At 43.4% G+C, this 16,363-nt stretch overlaps 1 protein-coding gene and 1 long non-coding RNA gene across 8 annotated transcripts in view; one reads left to right on the plus strand and one right to left on the minus strand.

The window, feature by feature from the left end:
• Nucleotides 1-16,363, plus strand: part of LOC116938590 (uncharacterized) — a 143,265-nt gene that overhangs the window by 112,880 nt on the left and 14,022 nt on the right. The window lies entirely within an intron of this gene.
• LOC116938586 (thrombospondin type-1 domain-containing protein 7A-like) overlaps nucleotides 1-16,363 on the minus strand; it is a 246,240-nt gene that overhangs the window by 103,600 nt on the left and 126,277 nt on the right. For all 7 annotated transcript variants that reach the window (XM_076058793.1, XM_076058798.1, XM_076058807.1 and 4 more), the window contains 3 exons: nucleotides 16,013-16,207; nucleotides 7,982-8,291; nucleotides 2,054-2,169 (listed from right to left, as the gene is read on the minus strand). In XM_076058793.1, coding sequence (XP_075914908.1) covers nucleotides 2,054-2,169; nucleotides 7,982-8,291; nucleotides 16,013-16,207 — 621 coding nt within the window. The remainder of the gene's footprint in view (nucleotides 1-2,053; nucleotides 2,170-7,981; nucleotides 8,292-16,012; nucleotides 16,208-16,363) is intronic.

A 16,363-nucleotide genomic window follows, 5' to 3' on the forward strand; every position in this document is an offset into this window, starting at 1 on the left:
TCACTCGGGTCTCCGGCCACGTGTTGGTGCCTCTTCAGACGTAGGGCGTAGAGCTTCCAGCTTGTAGAACGAAGCGACCCTGGTCCCTCTCATATATATCCTCCCGGGTCGGGGCCAGCTCCGCCCTCAGCCCCGCCCACCTTCGCGAGCGTTCTAGCTCCCTCTCGATTTCTCTCGAGAGCTCTCCCCGGACACGTGATCACCCCCTAGCCCCCCCACCTGGGGGCCTCTCTGTGGACACTCCGGATCACGTCCCTACGGGGTCAACCAGAGTGCCATGGCCCGGGGCAACCCTCTCCCTGCGGGCTCCCCTTTGTGGGAGCCCGCACTGCACGGCATGCGTGGTGCCCGCGCTATCCCAGTACTCACTAAGCCCCGCTAGGGCTGGTACTACACCCAACTACGGGGTGTAAGCGATGACGGTGCATCGCACGCCGTGCTATTCTAGAGCCGGCCTCACTCAGCAACACACACGGTGCTGTCCGCGACGTAAGTACATTGTACGCCATGGCCCTCCTGGGCCGGCACCACAATGTCACTACATACAGTATATGTTGGACCTCTTGCAGAGCCTGCGTGGCTAAGTCATGTAGTGTCGCGGTTAGCGCTCCACGCTAAAAAATCCAACCATCCGAGTTCAATTCTCGCTCACGGCCAACACCAGTGACGATTATCTGAACTGGTCCTCGGCCTCCCTTAGGTCGACCCAACCTCAAATGGTTACCTGGTGCGGTGTATAAAATCATCGCCGCTAGGGAGCCAAAGACAGTCGGGCGAGGTGCTGGCCACCCACCCCCTTGTGTACCATGCCAGCCTTCATAGATTCTCGCTAAAAGCGCTTGCCTAAACAATCTGTTAAGGCTACACGGGGGATATTTGTTTGTTTTTGTTTTTATGCAGGTGATCGAATCCCATTTTCAGGTTATCTCTCTGCCAACTAATTTGTGCAATAGTGTTCAATGCATGTCAGTTTAATACGAAAGGGCTTTGAAATGTTGGTTTAATAGAGGGGAAGTTTATGCTTTTCAACGGACAAAGGTACCGCTAATTTTAATAGGCCAAGGGAAATGTCATTCGACAAACACTTTTTAAGATAGGTAACCATAATGTAGGGAGACGAGGTTAAGGAAAAGAATAAGCTGAACACCTAACAATTTATAATGACTTGGGCTATCTATAATTACATCACTCCGTGTAACAATATGGGATAGAATGGTATTTGATATGGAAAAGAAAAAAAACAAGCCTTTATATTTTTTCTCCCTTCCCATTTTCTCTCCGCATATCACAATATTGAATGTATGCCCATTGACCTTTTGTAAGTAGCAGTGAATTCTGTGTAGCAGTAGAATATGCGGCAAGAAAAAGCTTGCACAGCCCAATGTTTATCATCTGATGTCACGAGTAGACAGTATATACAAAGAGTCCCTGTCACATGGAGCAAGCAGCATGATTTTATGTATAACACGATAACCCTGGGGCACAGAAATCTTATGGGTTTTTTTTTTTTACAAAGAATGAGGAAAAATGAAATTATCGCTCTGCAGTGATGTGGTTTTGGAAACTTTGAAATTATTCTTTGAATTTTTCACCTGCGAGTCACTCGCTGAATAGAAAAAAATAATTACAAACTTGGCTTCGACGTGGCTTCATTAAAGCAGCTGAGAGGCGTTTAAGTGCTCTATGCCGGAGCCCCGATCTCCTAATTTATATAAACTAAAGAAGTCAAAGTTATTTCCTGTTCAAATGAGCATTGAGGCGGTGCTCATCTCCTGTTTGCATCCCTGAGCCAGTGGTGGAAATTCAACGATTAAAAGGAAAACCACTGTTGACTTATTTTACAGAGGGACTGATGGTCCAAGTCAACGCGCCAAGCAGGATTTGAAAGATGCGACCTTTAAAGCTGAGACACCTCGCCAGTTTGTAGACAGCTGTTTTTTTTTGCACAAAATTATAATGATCAAAAAACTAAATATAAATGAAACTCTTAATTAAGGACGTTAAATGATGACATTAAGACGTGAACAGGGATGGATGTGTAGAAGGCACGCACGCTCTTGGCAGGTAGCAGGGCATGAGCTCCAGTCGCTGAAGGGGGTGGTGATGCAATCCTTGCGGCAGAGCAGCACGCACGGCCTCACCGCGTTGGGCCGCTCCTTCTCGGGGCATCTGCACCAAGACGCAAAAAGGCGCATCGTCGTCGTGACCTCATTATTTTGACCAAGACTCACCATCATCTTCTTTGTCTGCAGCCCTGGCATCAGCGAATGCTCAGCGATGTGTCGGAAGCATACAATAGTCACGTCCTTTATTCAGCCAGGAAGGTTAGTCAATCGGCAGGTGGCTTGTGGTGGCGTAAAATATGAGTACTCCCACCTCTTCCAAGACAACTGGTTAGCATGGAGGAGAAAGCCAAATCCCTCTGTATTAGCTTTCTAGAGATAGTGGAGGGCCTTTATCGACAAGTGGGATGAGCAAGCAATTGCAGGGCTGTCCCTTCATATTTACATATTTTTTTCCACGAAAGTCTCACTGTCTCAAGACTCTCTTTCAGTAGGGTCCTGCACTGCAATGTTGGACCAATTACATTTGTAGTGGGTCCCACGGAGGCACACACTTTACTTGGAGGCAACACGTTTATTACAACACCCCAACAGGGTTCCTACATAAACGTACACCAGTTCACTGGACCCCAACAGGGTAACTACATGAACGTACACTACTTAACTGGACCCCAACAGGGTAACTACATACATGGGTCAGGTCAGCAACATGTTGCCTGATCCACGATGCCGAGCTAAAGACCGACGACCGAAGACCGAAGAGACGTAGCCCCGAGAGTTACGTTCCAGCAGACAGCCGTGATCGCTCTCGGGACTTCCCTTTTATGCTCCTGAGCGTGGCCTCGCTCCGCCGTCGGCCACGCCCCCTTCTGGCTCTTACCGGAAGGTTCTCGACTAAACATCACTTGTCCCTCGAGCCCCCTTTTAGGCCCCCTCGCTACCCTGTCCCGGTCGCGTGCCCTCTCGGGTTCACCCAGACTGTCACGTCCTTACTTCCCCTCTCTCAGACCATCACCAGAAGTATGTATGCCCCCTAGGGCCAGCTTGCATGCCATATCCAGAGAGAGGCTCAAGACGTACAGTTCCACTCGTGTGACAGTAGCTGGCGCTAAACACCATAGTGATTATTTACGTCACTACACATTTATGAACCTTAAGCTTTATGCGGAAATAACTCGAGTACCTGGAGAAAGCACAAGCATTCGAAGGGCTAACGCTCAAAGCTTTCCATATATTATACATTTAAAAAAAATCCCGCACTTCCATCTGCTGGTCACCCTGCAACCTAAGCCCACAACACGTGGTACAGTATACGGCAGACATTCTCCCATCCATATACTAACCAGGATCGGCTTCCGAGGGGGTGAGACAAGGTGACAGAATGAGCCAAATCTTTGAGCCCCATGCTGCTGTGAACAAACACATGCTAAAGCTCACCTTGTGAATCCTGGGGACACCACAGTGCTCACTTACACACATCATGCATCCAGGAAACAGAGCATCAATTCATTTTAGAAGTAGGAGTGTGCCAGTACTGGTTCACTGCTAAAAAACAGGGTTGGCATCCATCAGCCTCCCTCCCTTGTGTGTCCTGATGCCGTGACATGCAAGGGCAGTGAGAGAACCAAGCTGGGATTTGGCAGCTGGCTTTGATAATTTCCTCACTGCCCTCATTGCCCGAGGCTAATCCGCCTACCAACATTTACTGTCCGTAATGTATGCCCATTTGCCATTATAGCTAGCCGCAAGAAATTGTCCTCAAGTAAATAGAAGTAATTACATGTTTATTTTCCTTTTTAATTTTACAACATATTGTTTATAATCGAAGTAGAGGCAGCCAAGTGTTATGCAGGATTCAGATGTTTTAACGTAGCTGTTCCCTGCCTGAGATGTTGATGTAATTTTTACTTTCATATTCACAGCAAATTTCTCTCGCCATATATATTACATCCATTTGCCACACTTTTACTTTTTTGCATAATTGTGTATGGAAATGTTTTAAACTAACTCATTTCCGAAGACTGTTTTATATAAAATACAAAAATCCCAAAAGACCACCCCCCCCCACACCCAACAAGTTAAAGCAATGTAAATAAACGTATCGCCTCGCACATTCACGTATTTACACACGCAGAACATGGTGTGAAAGCCGACATACGCCTGCATCCAGAGGGGCGGCTACAGCCTCCCTAAACGTAGGTCATTTGCATATTGGAATTAAGGCTCATTGCAGGTATATCATTAATATTACAAATCCCAAGTGGTGTCTAATAGTGGTGTAACACTACACCGATAAGTCGAATTCATATTGATTCGTAAGCTTTATAACACACGACTGAAATGCATGTATAGAAATAAATGTTTTCCAATTGGTGTATGTTGTACGTTACAGGATCGTGTGACCACACCATGCACTCGAGGCCTCTGCAGTCACCACAACGTTAAAAATAATCCTCTCTTGAATCTCATCATGACCTTTAATCGTGACCCTTAATCGTGGCAATTCGTGGGACCGTGCGGAGGTGGAGGTAGAATCGCTACACACTATGAGTGTCTCAGTAATGCAAGCACATTGATGCGACACGTCCGCATCCATTTTTTGTTGTTGCAATAAACACACTTTCAGAACAGTTATACATTTTCATAGCATAATAAGAACTAATGAATGCATGTTCAGATAAATATCACGAAACATAATTGTGTATGGATGAATTTTCGGTGCTTAAATTCAGACACATAAATCCGTTAAGCAGCGTAATTTGGTTAATAAACGAAAGTGTACGTGCTAATTGCAAATATCCATTTCTATTTGATGGCGCTGTGGACATGCAGTAACAAATGAGGCGTTGGTCTCCTCTTAAATGGGATGGAACACCTGCCGTCTGACTTTAAATGTCCAGGTAATTTAGATACAAGCTAATCTTGATGAAGTATGTTGAATTACATCGTAAATATATATTCGTGAGGAACGGCTAAAAAGTAAGAGGGTGATGTTGAAAATATGAAAATTATCGCTTCACGTTTGTGAAGCAAAATTGTTATGCACTATCCTGTATTCTTTGCAAATGTGACTTAGCACAGCCTAGATGCTGGTCAGGAATTGAGAAAAGATTTAAAATTCCAGTGGTGTAATTTTTTTCACTGTTTCTGCTTTTTTTTTCTTCCACATTATTCTGAAAAAAATACGGAAAATGATGACACCACATGAAACAGAAATTAGTTTTAATACGAAAATGACAAATCATATTACTGTGTAGATTGACATTACAATTTAATACGCAGCAAATGAGGGATTGTCCTGTAATTTAAAGCATGTTTTTCATGATGCCTGGCACAAACAGCAAATGTGGTCATATCAAGCTTGTCAAATAATGCGTAATGCTATTTTGTAAGTAAAATCCAAATATGTAATTTATCATAACCATTTCTCCAATTACTCGATATTTGTTTCAGGTTTGAACTATGTCACAACGTATTATGATTCTGTGGACAAGTGTGTTTATAGATAATATGTATTGCGTTATGCATGTGTTGGTGTATGACCAAGGGCTTGTATACTGTCCAGCATACGAGGGAAAACAGCCCTTACACATTCGGTACTGTCCAGCACACGAGGGAAAACAGCCCTTATACATTCGGTATGAGCTGTCTAGAAGACTTTTGAGCAACTCTTCATATCTCCCCCCACCCCCCTTCGTCTGCAAAAACAATAAAGAACACCCAGGAGCTTGGCAAAAAAACTAAGTGTATGCATCTGGGAAAACCAATCCCTGCCACGTGACAGATCACATGGTAGACCGTGGCACCCTTGAGATGGCTCAAAGACTTGTGCAAATAATTGCGCAGTCGAATTATTCAACAAGTATAAAAAAGTATATTTTAGCTTTTTCGCTATTATTGTTCATGAGACATTATCGTTATAATTATGATTATTCTCGCTGCTATTTTTGACAGTAGTTACTCATAGCCTGACGGGTCACTCTTAGCTCTAAGTGCTGGGCAAAATTATTGTTTGGTAGGGCTGAATTAATATTTGTAATTAATATATATTTTAATGAACGTATTAAAAAAAAACAGGTGAGGGCAAGGTTGTCACAAGCAGATTACAAAGCAAGACTGATGCACTGGTTACGTCAGTCTAGCACGTGCTCTGCTTGTGGTAATGGGTGGCGGATGTGGCCCAATGGTAGCGGCCGCCCTGGTTATTACTGTGTGGGTGTAGTGAACATAATGCTGCTTCACAGTGGACGCTAAAGTTTCCTGACGTCATTCGCAAGAGTAGGCCGTTGTGTGCCGGCGAAAGGGTCGAAATTTGCCAAATAAAAACAAATACCCTCTACTGGCAAACTAATGCCCCAGGTCACTTTTTGCAAATGAGAATGGACCTTGCACTCTCAACCAGTCCGGCTTCCAAAGGTTTTTACTGTCTTGGCTGTGTTTGAAAAATGCAACCTGGCAAATAGGTGTGGTGGTAACAACACTAAGCCCCGTTAGCCACAGCCACCCATTGTCTATGTGCATAGCAGTTATTCACATGTAACCCCAGGCATGCTTTCATCTTCTATTCATTAGTGGAGCATACATTTTCCATAACACAGCAAGATATCTTCTAACTCCCTCACTTTGTTTTAATAAGCTACACATTGAGGCAAGGCATGCATTATGCAGTAATATTATGCGAAGTACATACTTGCATGCATATTGCATACGTGTATTCGCATTGTTCTCAGCTGCCAGAATTAATTAAACGTGACCACTATCACATGGTGTCTTCCGCTCCACGGAAAATGTCTGCAAGTTTTGTCATGCGGCTCTAAAAATACATAATTGTATTGGCGGTCAAGCCAGGAATGCCAACATAAATAATTTATAATTAGTATGTGAAATATGCGCAAATAATTTGTGAGGGACACATTATAATATGTAAAAAAATAACAGCTATATGCATGAGTTAATCAATACATGCTACAATGTTTGTGGACAAAGCAGACATGCTACAATGTTTGTGGACAAAGCAGTCATGTTCTGAAACCCTTATCATCATCATCAGCAGCAGCATCCGCCATGATATATCCACTGCTGGATGAAGGAATTTCCAAACAAAATGCCATCCATGGATGGTAATCTTCAGCGAAACGTCGAATAAAGTTGTCATCGTTTCGCTTTGCCTTTTCAACATTCCGGTTTTGCGGAAATACCAAATCAAGTTGTCATATTTGCCCATATGACAACTTGATTTGATTGGCTCTTTCAGGTGATGCAGGGTAATTGTTAAAAGTGTACAAAATACATTATGTATAATAATATCGGTCGAGAAAGTCTACGTATAAAATCAGATTACTTTAATCCTAATTTTTTTTACAATCTATAATCACATGTTTACCCGATAATCATTATGGTAGTAAAACAACAACAATAATGCTTAAGCTTTAATAACCCACAGAACCAATTTGTGCAAAGCTGGAAAAGACCACATTATTTAGGTTGACTGTTTTTTGATCTTTTGTTGAGGATGAAGTTTATTAATTGCCTTTGAATATGTGTATGTGTGCCAGAATAACTGAAAATCCAGCATGTCAATCAATATTTTTAAAGTGATTTATAAGATTTTTGTTAGATACCTTAAAACCATGCCTTTTGTGATTAATAGTATAACGATAGTACAAAAAGGAATCTTCGGTGTCTGGCGAGTCAATACATTTGTTTTAAAGGTTCATACATATTATGAAATTGACACCTTCAACAGTACAAGAGTATTTCTGAAATAAATCTTTAGTCTTTAATTATCCATACATGTTTTTAAAGCTCCGAGCACATGATGACACTGACACATGTACAAAAAAAAAACCTCCAAATCCTAGAATGGTATTTTATGACAGCGTTTAATAGACATCCGTTGAAGTATTTGGTAAACTTACTTCTTGGTGCCGACCTGCCCAATGCCAATCCGCATGCAGATGACTTTTCGACTTTGGATGCCGGACGAGGAGCAGGAAGGCCCGTCGTGTGGCGAGGACGAAACGCCAACGTGGGCCGGCGGGGTTCCTCGGGTAGACCCCCCAGCCGGGGCAGGTCGGGCCCTGAGGGAGGCGTTCCTGGGCGGGGTGGAGAGGTCCTCTGTGCAAGGGCCCCAGGAGCCGGCCTGCCAGTGGTAGACGGTACAGGGCACCTGGGCACATGGCTGCCACTCCAGCAGCTCTTGGCCCTCCCCAGTACACGGAGCGCCACCTGACATAAAACAATATATATTTAAAAAATACTAGAATCAGAATCTTTATTTAGACTGGAGGAATCTGATGAGCTATGAAACTGTTTTTCACACATGTCCAGTAAGGAGTTGGTCAGTAAGTTTAGTACTTGCTCGCTAACCAACAGTGTCGACCTGTACGGGGGATCGAGGTAATGGTGCGCATGGGATTGAGAGCACGTTACTATCAAATATACTTTCAGCGATCCACTATTAAATTGTATAATGTGCACAAGGTGAACAGCACCTGCACCCACTGATGCTAATACATTATTTACACCCAAAAGTTGCCATGCAGGTGGCAAAATGTCGGCTCGCTTCGCTCAACGCAGAGTCAAACTGACAGCGTGTGTTGCGTCTCGCGAGGGTGAGCCCACAGTGTATGCAGGTACCACAAACTGAGCTGTGCATATGCAAATGGAATTGCTAAACTCATAGCGGTCAAGTTCCTGAATAAGTTCCCCAGCATGTGGAGTGAAACCTCAGGCATAAATGCCAAACAATGTGTGGTGAGGAGAGGCCTAAAGCACAGCCGCGAAAGCCTACGTGGTATATATGTCACAATATTAAGTTATACCAAGGTATCCTTTCTGTTATGGTGCGGTGACTGCAGGAAAAGAATATTGGTATTTTTGAAAACTCATTACGCATATTCGCTTTGACGGGATGAAAAATTGCTTTGAATGAGGCAATGTCACGAGTTTAGCATTTAAATAGTAACATCAAAAACGATCACTTTGTTATTTGCATTTTACTATAAAGTCTGTCGATATACAAAACATTGCAATACAGTCGTGCTGAAAAGACTGATACATTTTTATTTTTCCTCAAATAATAATTTAAAATATTTCTTCTTGTGTACTTTATGATTTAAGTAAAACTGTAGACATCTAAATATAAAAGCCACATTGTGTGCTTTTATATAAAGTCAGCTTAAGCTTTAATTCAGGAAGGATACACATTTTCTGTAAAAGAACCTGACATTTATGTTTTTAAAAAGTAGATCTACACCAAAAAGTAATCCTTTAATACTATCGCCTATATTAGGGCTCAGAAAATGGGCAAACTTAAAAAGAACGAGTGGCTAGTATTAGCACTAATGGTGCCCTGTACCCAAGTGAGGAATTGCACAGCTCTATCGATGGTTTGGTTTTGAAACATTTCAGCACCAGTGAGGAAAAACAATAACAAGTTGCCAAATATATGTAATATTAAATGCAATGGTAAATTCGTACCCTGAAAAATAATGTTAGCACGGTTGGATATGTATGGTGCAAAAGAAATTCAACGTAGATACATATAAATTGCCCAAGACAGGGAGAAGAAGAGTGACCAATTAACACATCCATGAAATGGTCCGACAAATGCCAAAATTTTGTGAGATATGCACTGCATGTAAAATTCGAAATTGCTGTCCCAACTCATTCACATTCCTCCGTGTGTCACGTGCACACCACTGTTAGTAGGAGGTGCAATGATTTCTGCGTCTTATCAATTCAGTGACTTGTCCGCTACTCTGGGTCACAGTACAATTCAAGAAAAACATGTGTTTTTTTACTTAAAACTTTTGTGAGTGCAGGAGTTCATATTCTTTGGTTCTTTCGGTAAAGTCACGTACAGTGAGAGAAAAAAGTATTTGATCCCCTGCTGATTTTGTACTTTTGCCCACTGACAAAGAAATGATCAGTCTATAATGTTAATGGTAGGTTTATTTGAACAACAACAACAACAAAATCCAGAAAAACGCATGTCAAAAATGTTATCAATTTATTTGCATTTTAATGAGGGAAATAAGTATTTGACCCCTCTGCAAAACATGACTTAGTACTTGGTGGCAAAACCCTTGTTGGCAATCACAGAGTCAGACGTTTCTTGTAGTTGGCCACCAGGTTTGCACACATCTCAGGAGGGATTTTGTCCCACTCCTCTTTGCAGATCTTCTCCAAGTCATTAAGGTTTCGAGGCTGACATTTGGCAACTCGAACCTTCAGCTCCCTCCACAGATTTTCTATGGGATTAAGGTCTGGAGACTGGCTAGGCCACTCCAGGACCTTAATGTGCTTCTTCTTGAGCCACTCCTTTGTTGCCTTGGCCGTGTGTTTTGGGTCATTGTCATGCTGGAATACTCATCCACGACCCATTTTCAATGCCCTGGTTGAGGGAAGGAGGTTCTCACCCAAGATTTGACGGTACATGGCCCCGTCCATCGTCCCTTTGATGCGGTGAAGTTGCCCTGTCCCCTTAGCAGAAAAACACCCCCAAAGCATGTTTCCATCTCCATGTTTGACGGTGGGGATGGTGTTCTTGGGGTCATGGGCAGCATTCCTCCTCCTCCAAACACGGCGAGTTGAGTTGATGCCAAAGAGTTCCATTTTGGTCGCATCTGACCACAACACTATCACCCAGTTGTCCTCTGAATCATTCAGATGTTCATTGGCAAACTTCAGACGGGCATGTATATGTGCTTTCTTGAGCAGGGGGACCTTGCGGGCGCTACAGGATTTCAGCCCTTCATGGTGTAGTGTTTTACCAATTGTTTTCTTGGTGACTATGGTCCCAAATGCCTTGAGATAATTGACAATATCCTCCCGTGTAGTTCTGGGCTGATTCCTCACCGTTCTCATGATCATTGCAACTCCACGAGGTGAGATCTTGCATGGGGCCCCAGGCCGAGGGAGATTGATAGTTCTTTTGTGTTTCTTCCATTTGCGAATAATCGCAACAAACTGTTGTCACCTACTCACCAAGGTGCTTGGCAATGGTCTTGTAGCCCATTCCAGCCTTGTGTAGGTCTACAATCTTGTCCCTGACAACCTTGGAGAGCTCTTTGGTCTTGGCCATGGTGGAGACTTTGGAATCTGATTGATTGCTTCTGTGGACAGGTGTCTTTTATACAGGTAACAAGCTGAGATTAGGCGCACTCCCTTTAAGAGTGTGCTCCTAATCTCAGCTCGTTACCTGTATAAAAGACACCTGGGAGTCAGAAATCTTTCTGATTGAGAGGGGGTCAAATACTTATTTCCCTCATTAAAATGCAAATCAATTTATAACATTTTTGACATGCATTTTTCTGGAATTTGTTGTTGTTATTCTGTCTCTCACTGTTCAAAAAAACCTACCATTAAAATTATAGAGTGATAATTTATTTGTCAGTGGGCAAACTTACAAAATCAGCAGGGGATCAAATACGTTTTTCCCTCACTGTAGATAGAAAATGTAAATAAAGCGAATAAAAAATATCACCACGTTTAGATCGCAACACAAGTGGTCGTCATTAGAAAAATGGATTAGCCTCTAAAAGCACACTATTTATAAAGGTTTGGAGATGGATGTAGCCCAAAAGTATCAGCAGGACCAACAATGCCAATGCAGCAGCAATGCCAATGCAGCAAAGGGCCGCCAGGAAATCACTGCACCCCGCTCCACAAACCACACTGATGACGGTGGAGGTTGATTGACAAGAAAACACAAGTCAAGTCATGACCCAAAGTGGTTGATGACATCTTTCCAATGATTGCTGAGTCTAAAACCATCCTCTCGGTGGCAATTGTGTCTGTGTCTGTATATATGGATGGCTTCATGAACGAATCTTTGTTGATAGCCAGTAGGCTTGCAAAGTACCATCGTCTTAGAGAAATCAATTTCCTGTGAGCCAGCCGCATTAAAATAATGATCAGCCATGGCAGAAGTATTGGTCCTACCGTGTTTCAAATCTGCCTTACATTCACGAACAAGGTCCGAGACATGTCGCTTAGTTTCCCCAATGTAACTGCTTCCGCAGACACAGTTTCGTTTGTAGACGACAGGATATTGCATGTCAGGAATCTTGTCCTTCACAGATGGGATCAGATCACGAATTTTATGTACTGTGTTAAATCGGACCGGATCTTGTGTTTGTTGATGATTTGGTAAATTTTTTGGTTACCCCTGCTATGTATGACGGGGTGATGGTTTTGATTGGATCCTCAGATGGCTCCTTCCTCACGGTTGAGGTGATAGCTTTGCAGATTGTGTCGTCAGAACATCCATTCACCATGGAGGTAGAAAATGATGGCATGCTACCTTTCTTGGATGTCTTAATCAAAAAGAGACCAGATGGCTCAATGAGCCATTCTGTCTACAGGAAAGTAACCCATACTGACGCCTAACTAAAACCTGATTCTGACCACCATCCATCCCAGAATAATTCCCTCATCAAAACGCTACACCACAGAGCTCAATGTATCTCAGACCATGAACACCTAACCAGCGAACACGTACACCAAGCTCTCAAGGCGAATGGATATTCTGACTACACAATCCGTAAAGCCATCACCCCTAACGTGAGGAAGGAGTCATCTGAGGATCCAATCAAAACCATCACCCTGTCATACATAGCAGGGGTAACCAAAAAGATTTCCAAAATCATGAACAAACCAAGATCCAGGTCCGATTTAACACAATACATAAAATTCGTAATCTGATCCCATATGTGAAGGACAAGATTCTTGACATGCAATATCCTGTCGTCTACAAACTAAGCTGTATCTGCGGAAGCAGTTACATTGGGGAAACTAAGCGACATGTCTCGGACCTTGTTCGTTAACATAAGGCAGATGTGAAACATGGTACGACCAATACTTCTGCCGTGGCTGGTCATTATTTAAATGCGGCTGGCTCACACGAAATTGATTTCTCTAAGACGATGGTACTTTGCAAGCCTACTGGCTATCAACAAAGATTCGTTCATGAAGCCATCCATATATACAGATACAGACACAATTTCAACTGAGAGGAAGGTTATAGACTCAGCAATCATTGGAAAGATGTCATCAACCACTTTGGGTCATGACTTGACTTGTGTTTTCTTGTCAATCAACCTCCACCGTCATCAGTGTGGTGTGTGGAGCGGGTTGCAGTTATATCCTGACGGCCATTTGCTGCATTGGCATTGCTGCTGCATTGGCATTGCTGCTGCTTTGGCAATGTTGGTGCTGCTGCATTAGCATTGTTGGTGCTGCTGATACGATTGGGCTACACCCATCTCCAAACCTTTATAAACAGTTTGCTTTTTGAGGCTAATCCATTTCCCTGATGACGACCGCTTGTGTTGCGATCAAAACGTCGTGATATTATTTTTCACTTTATTTTTATTATAATTTTTCTATCTACGTGACTTTACCGAAAGAACCAAAGAATGTGGCTTTTAACAATACAGTTAATGGTAGCAACTCTAGTTCCTGCAAGGGTCACACGAACCTATTACGTAAAATATTTAAGATGGATTCCTTAGCATGCGATATGACTCGTGTATCATGATCTGAATAATCAATAATATTTGATTAATTGATGCATCGTTATACTCATATTGGCGAGTGGTTCGTGAAAGCTAAGGGAATATATATTAACTCGGTTTCGTGCGTTAACAATTATATAGAGAAAATGTTCAGTGCTTGGCTATGCAGTTGAAAATGCAAAATGCTAAAGAACACAACGCAGGGTAAATGTGTGTGCATAGCCAAGCCTTTGGGGGCTATTAATAAGTTATGCGATTTAGATTACGATTTTCAATTAATTAAACAAATATTGTGCCTTATAATTTGGTGTGTTGGGGAGCAGTGGTGCAATCGTTAGCGCACTGAGCTATGAACCTGACAACCTGAGATCAATTCCCAGCCATGGCTAACATCAGTGGCGAGTGACACCTGAACTGGTCTTGGGTTATCCCCCCGCCCCCCGCTTTTCACTAACACGAACTGATCAGGGCAATGAAATATGGCCACACAACCTCCGTGACTGACACAGTGCGAGCGGGGCTCCATCCAGCAATGGATTGACAAAGGGCTGAAATTTATTCTTACGCGGTACACAGTTGATAAGATACACGCACGCGTAAACACACAATTGATTATTTATACACACGCAAACACAATAATCCCGTAAAGTGTTATTGACTGGTGGAGCAAGTGTTGTTAGTGAGAAAGTATTGCCGATATGGCATACAAGGTACAAGGGGGGTGTGTGTCCTGAACCACACCTGGCTACACTTATATACTTATTGGTCATCTTAATACATAAGTAAGTAAGAACATCTGACATTGCGCACTCTTATGAGTCCAGTCCATCACTAGTGTGCCAGATACTTATTTAAGGACGAGTCAACGTAGGGGACACCTGAAATGGGGTTCAGGTCACCATTACGTCTTCGACGTTGGTCGTTGCCAGGAACCATTGTGTACAAGCCACTGCACCGCCACTCTCCGCACGGGTATAGATAAACAACTAGATACTTACACATTATGCATAATCGATTGCAGAGACGCGTGAAAATCACAAACTTTACCACACGGACACTGTAATTTAACAGCTCCTTTGTTTAAGCACCGACGATTGATAGCCTCCACATGCTGTGTCGGTCAAGCTGGCGTTGTTTGACCAGACTTCAACACGCTGGTCATTGTGGGTCAGTGGTATGCAGGACCGGTTCAGATATAATTGCCACTCTTAGCCCCGGCCAGAAGTCCCGTGGCCACTGTGCCACAGCTCCCACTGTCACCGCCACTAACCCAGAGAGATTCAGTCATGTATTCTTGGCACAATTTCTTCACACAGGATGATGAAGACCATCACCATGTACAGCAGGAACTTATTGAAGCTGGTTAATTAAGGAGTGCCACATCGTGAAGGGGGAGTTTGGTAGTATTACAGTATATTCAATCACTGTATCTCTTAAGCAGTGGGTTGTGACATTGTGCGTTATGCACAATCGTTATGTGCCGCCATGATGTGAACTTAATCGGGGATACTTTGAATAAAAAATAATTGATGCCCTTTAAGTGACTATACATTTCATAACACAATTACGACAAAGACGTTTTTTTTTTTTGCAATATATTAATGTATTCATATTCAATACGCTTTACATATTTAAATACTTGGAGTAATCCAGTTGGGCTCCAAGTAAGCTTGAAATAATTACATCAAACAAACAAGAACCTTAGTCAAAATCAAATAATTGCAGTATGGAAATAATTAATCGGACTAATACATTTTAATTCATTAAGTGTTAAGCCGCTAGATTCCTTTGGGATAGCCCACACCCTAAATGTATTATAAAGCGCGGTGTCCCGCTATTTTCCATGCGTCTTTTGCCTTCTCACCAATTCACCTGGGAGACTACATTATCCGCTTGGCTGTTTAATAACCTCTGCATTTGCCTGCAGTGCCCACTTACATTAAGAAATGGGGCCATGCTTGACTGATCCGTTTTTTATGAACTGCTAAAGTGGAATTGTGTTACTTTATTGGGATGTGCCTTTGTGTAAATGAGATATAAATTGAGCCTGATAAACAAACCCCACTCCAGAAATGTTGATTTGTCTGGCATGACAGCTCATATTTTCAACCCTTTGCGATTCCACTTCTGGACGAAGGCGTCCGCACGCTGGGTCCGTCATGAGGGGGTTTGACCTCACTTCACTAGCTTGGTTGGGGTGAGTTTGTGGAGAGGAGGTGGGTGGGGCCACTGATGTTAGCCGTGGCCAGGAATTGAACCTGGGTTTCCGTATCAATTGCGCAGTGCACTAACCACTGTGCCACCACTCAACTCCCCCCCCTGCCCCACCACCCCCTCCACCCCAACTTCCATTTTTTATTGGAATGTGCCTTCGTGCAAAGGAGATATAAACCAAAATATAAGAATGGAAACTCAAGCTTCACCCACCGTCAGAGGGATGGGCAAGCACGGCCCTGCCACGGCTCTGGCGCCCTTCGCCCGATTTTCCCGAGCAGGTGAACGAACACGGAGACCAGTCGGACCAGTGGGCGAGCACGCAGTCTCCTGGACAGGGCACCCGGCAGGGCAGCTTGGCAGGGGGCTCCACTCGGCCAGAACACAGCTCTCGGGACGCCTGCTCGCCTGTGACCACACAGCAATAAGCAGCGTCAACAATAGCCACCATGCGCCACCATGAGAAGGTGACGCGCCGCCACAGCGCTCGTGCCAGGCTGCGTGCACTTTGAAGGCACTGGAAGGTGGTGACAGGATGGACTCAGGTTCTCTGGGTTCATTGAC

The sequence above is a fragment of the Petromyzon marinus genome, chromosome 4 (genome assembly GCF_048934315.1).
Source record: "Petromyzon marinus isolate PM22_M1 ecotype Great Lakes invasive population chromosome 4, UKy_Petmar_22M1.pri1.0, whole genome shotgun sequence".
Lineage (NCBI taxonomy): Eukaryota > Metazoa > Chordata > Hyperoartia > Petromyzontiformes > Petromyzontidae > Petromyzon > Petromyzon marinus.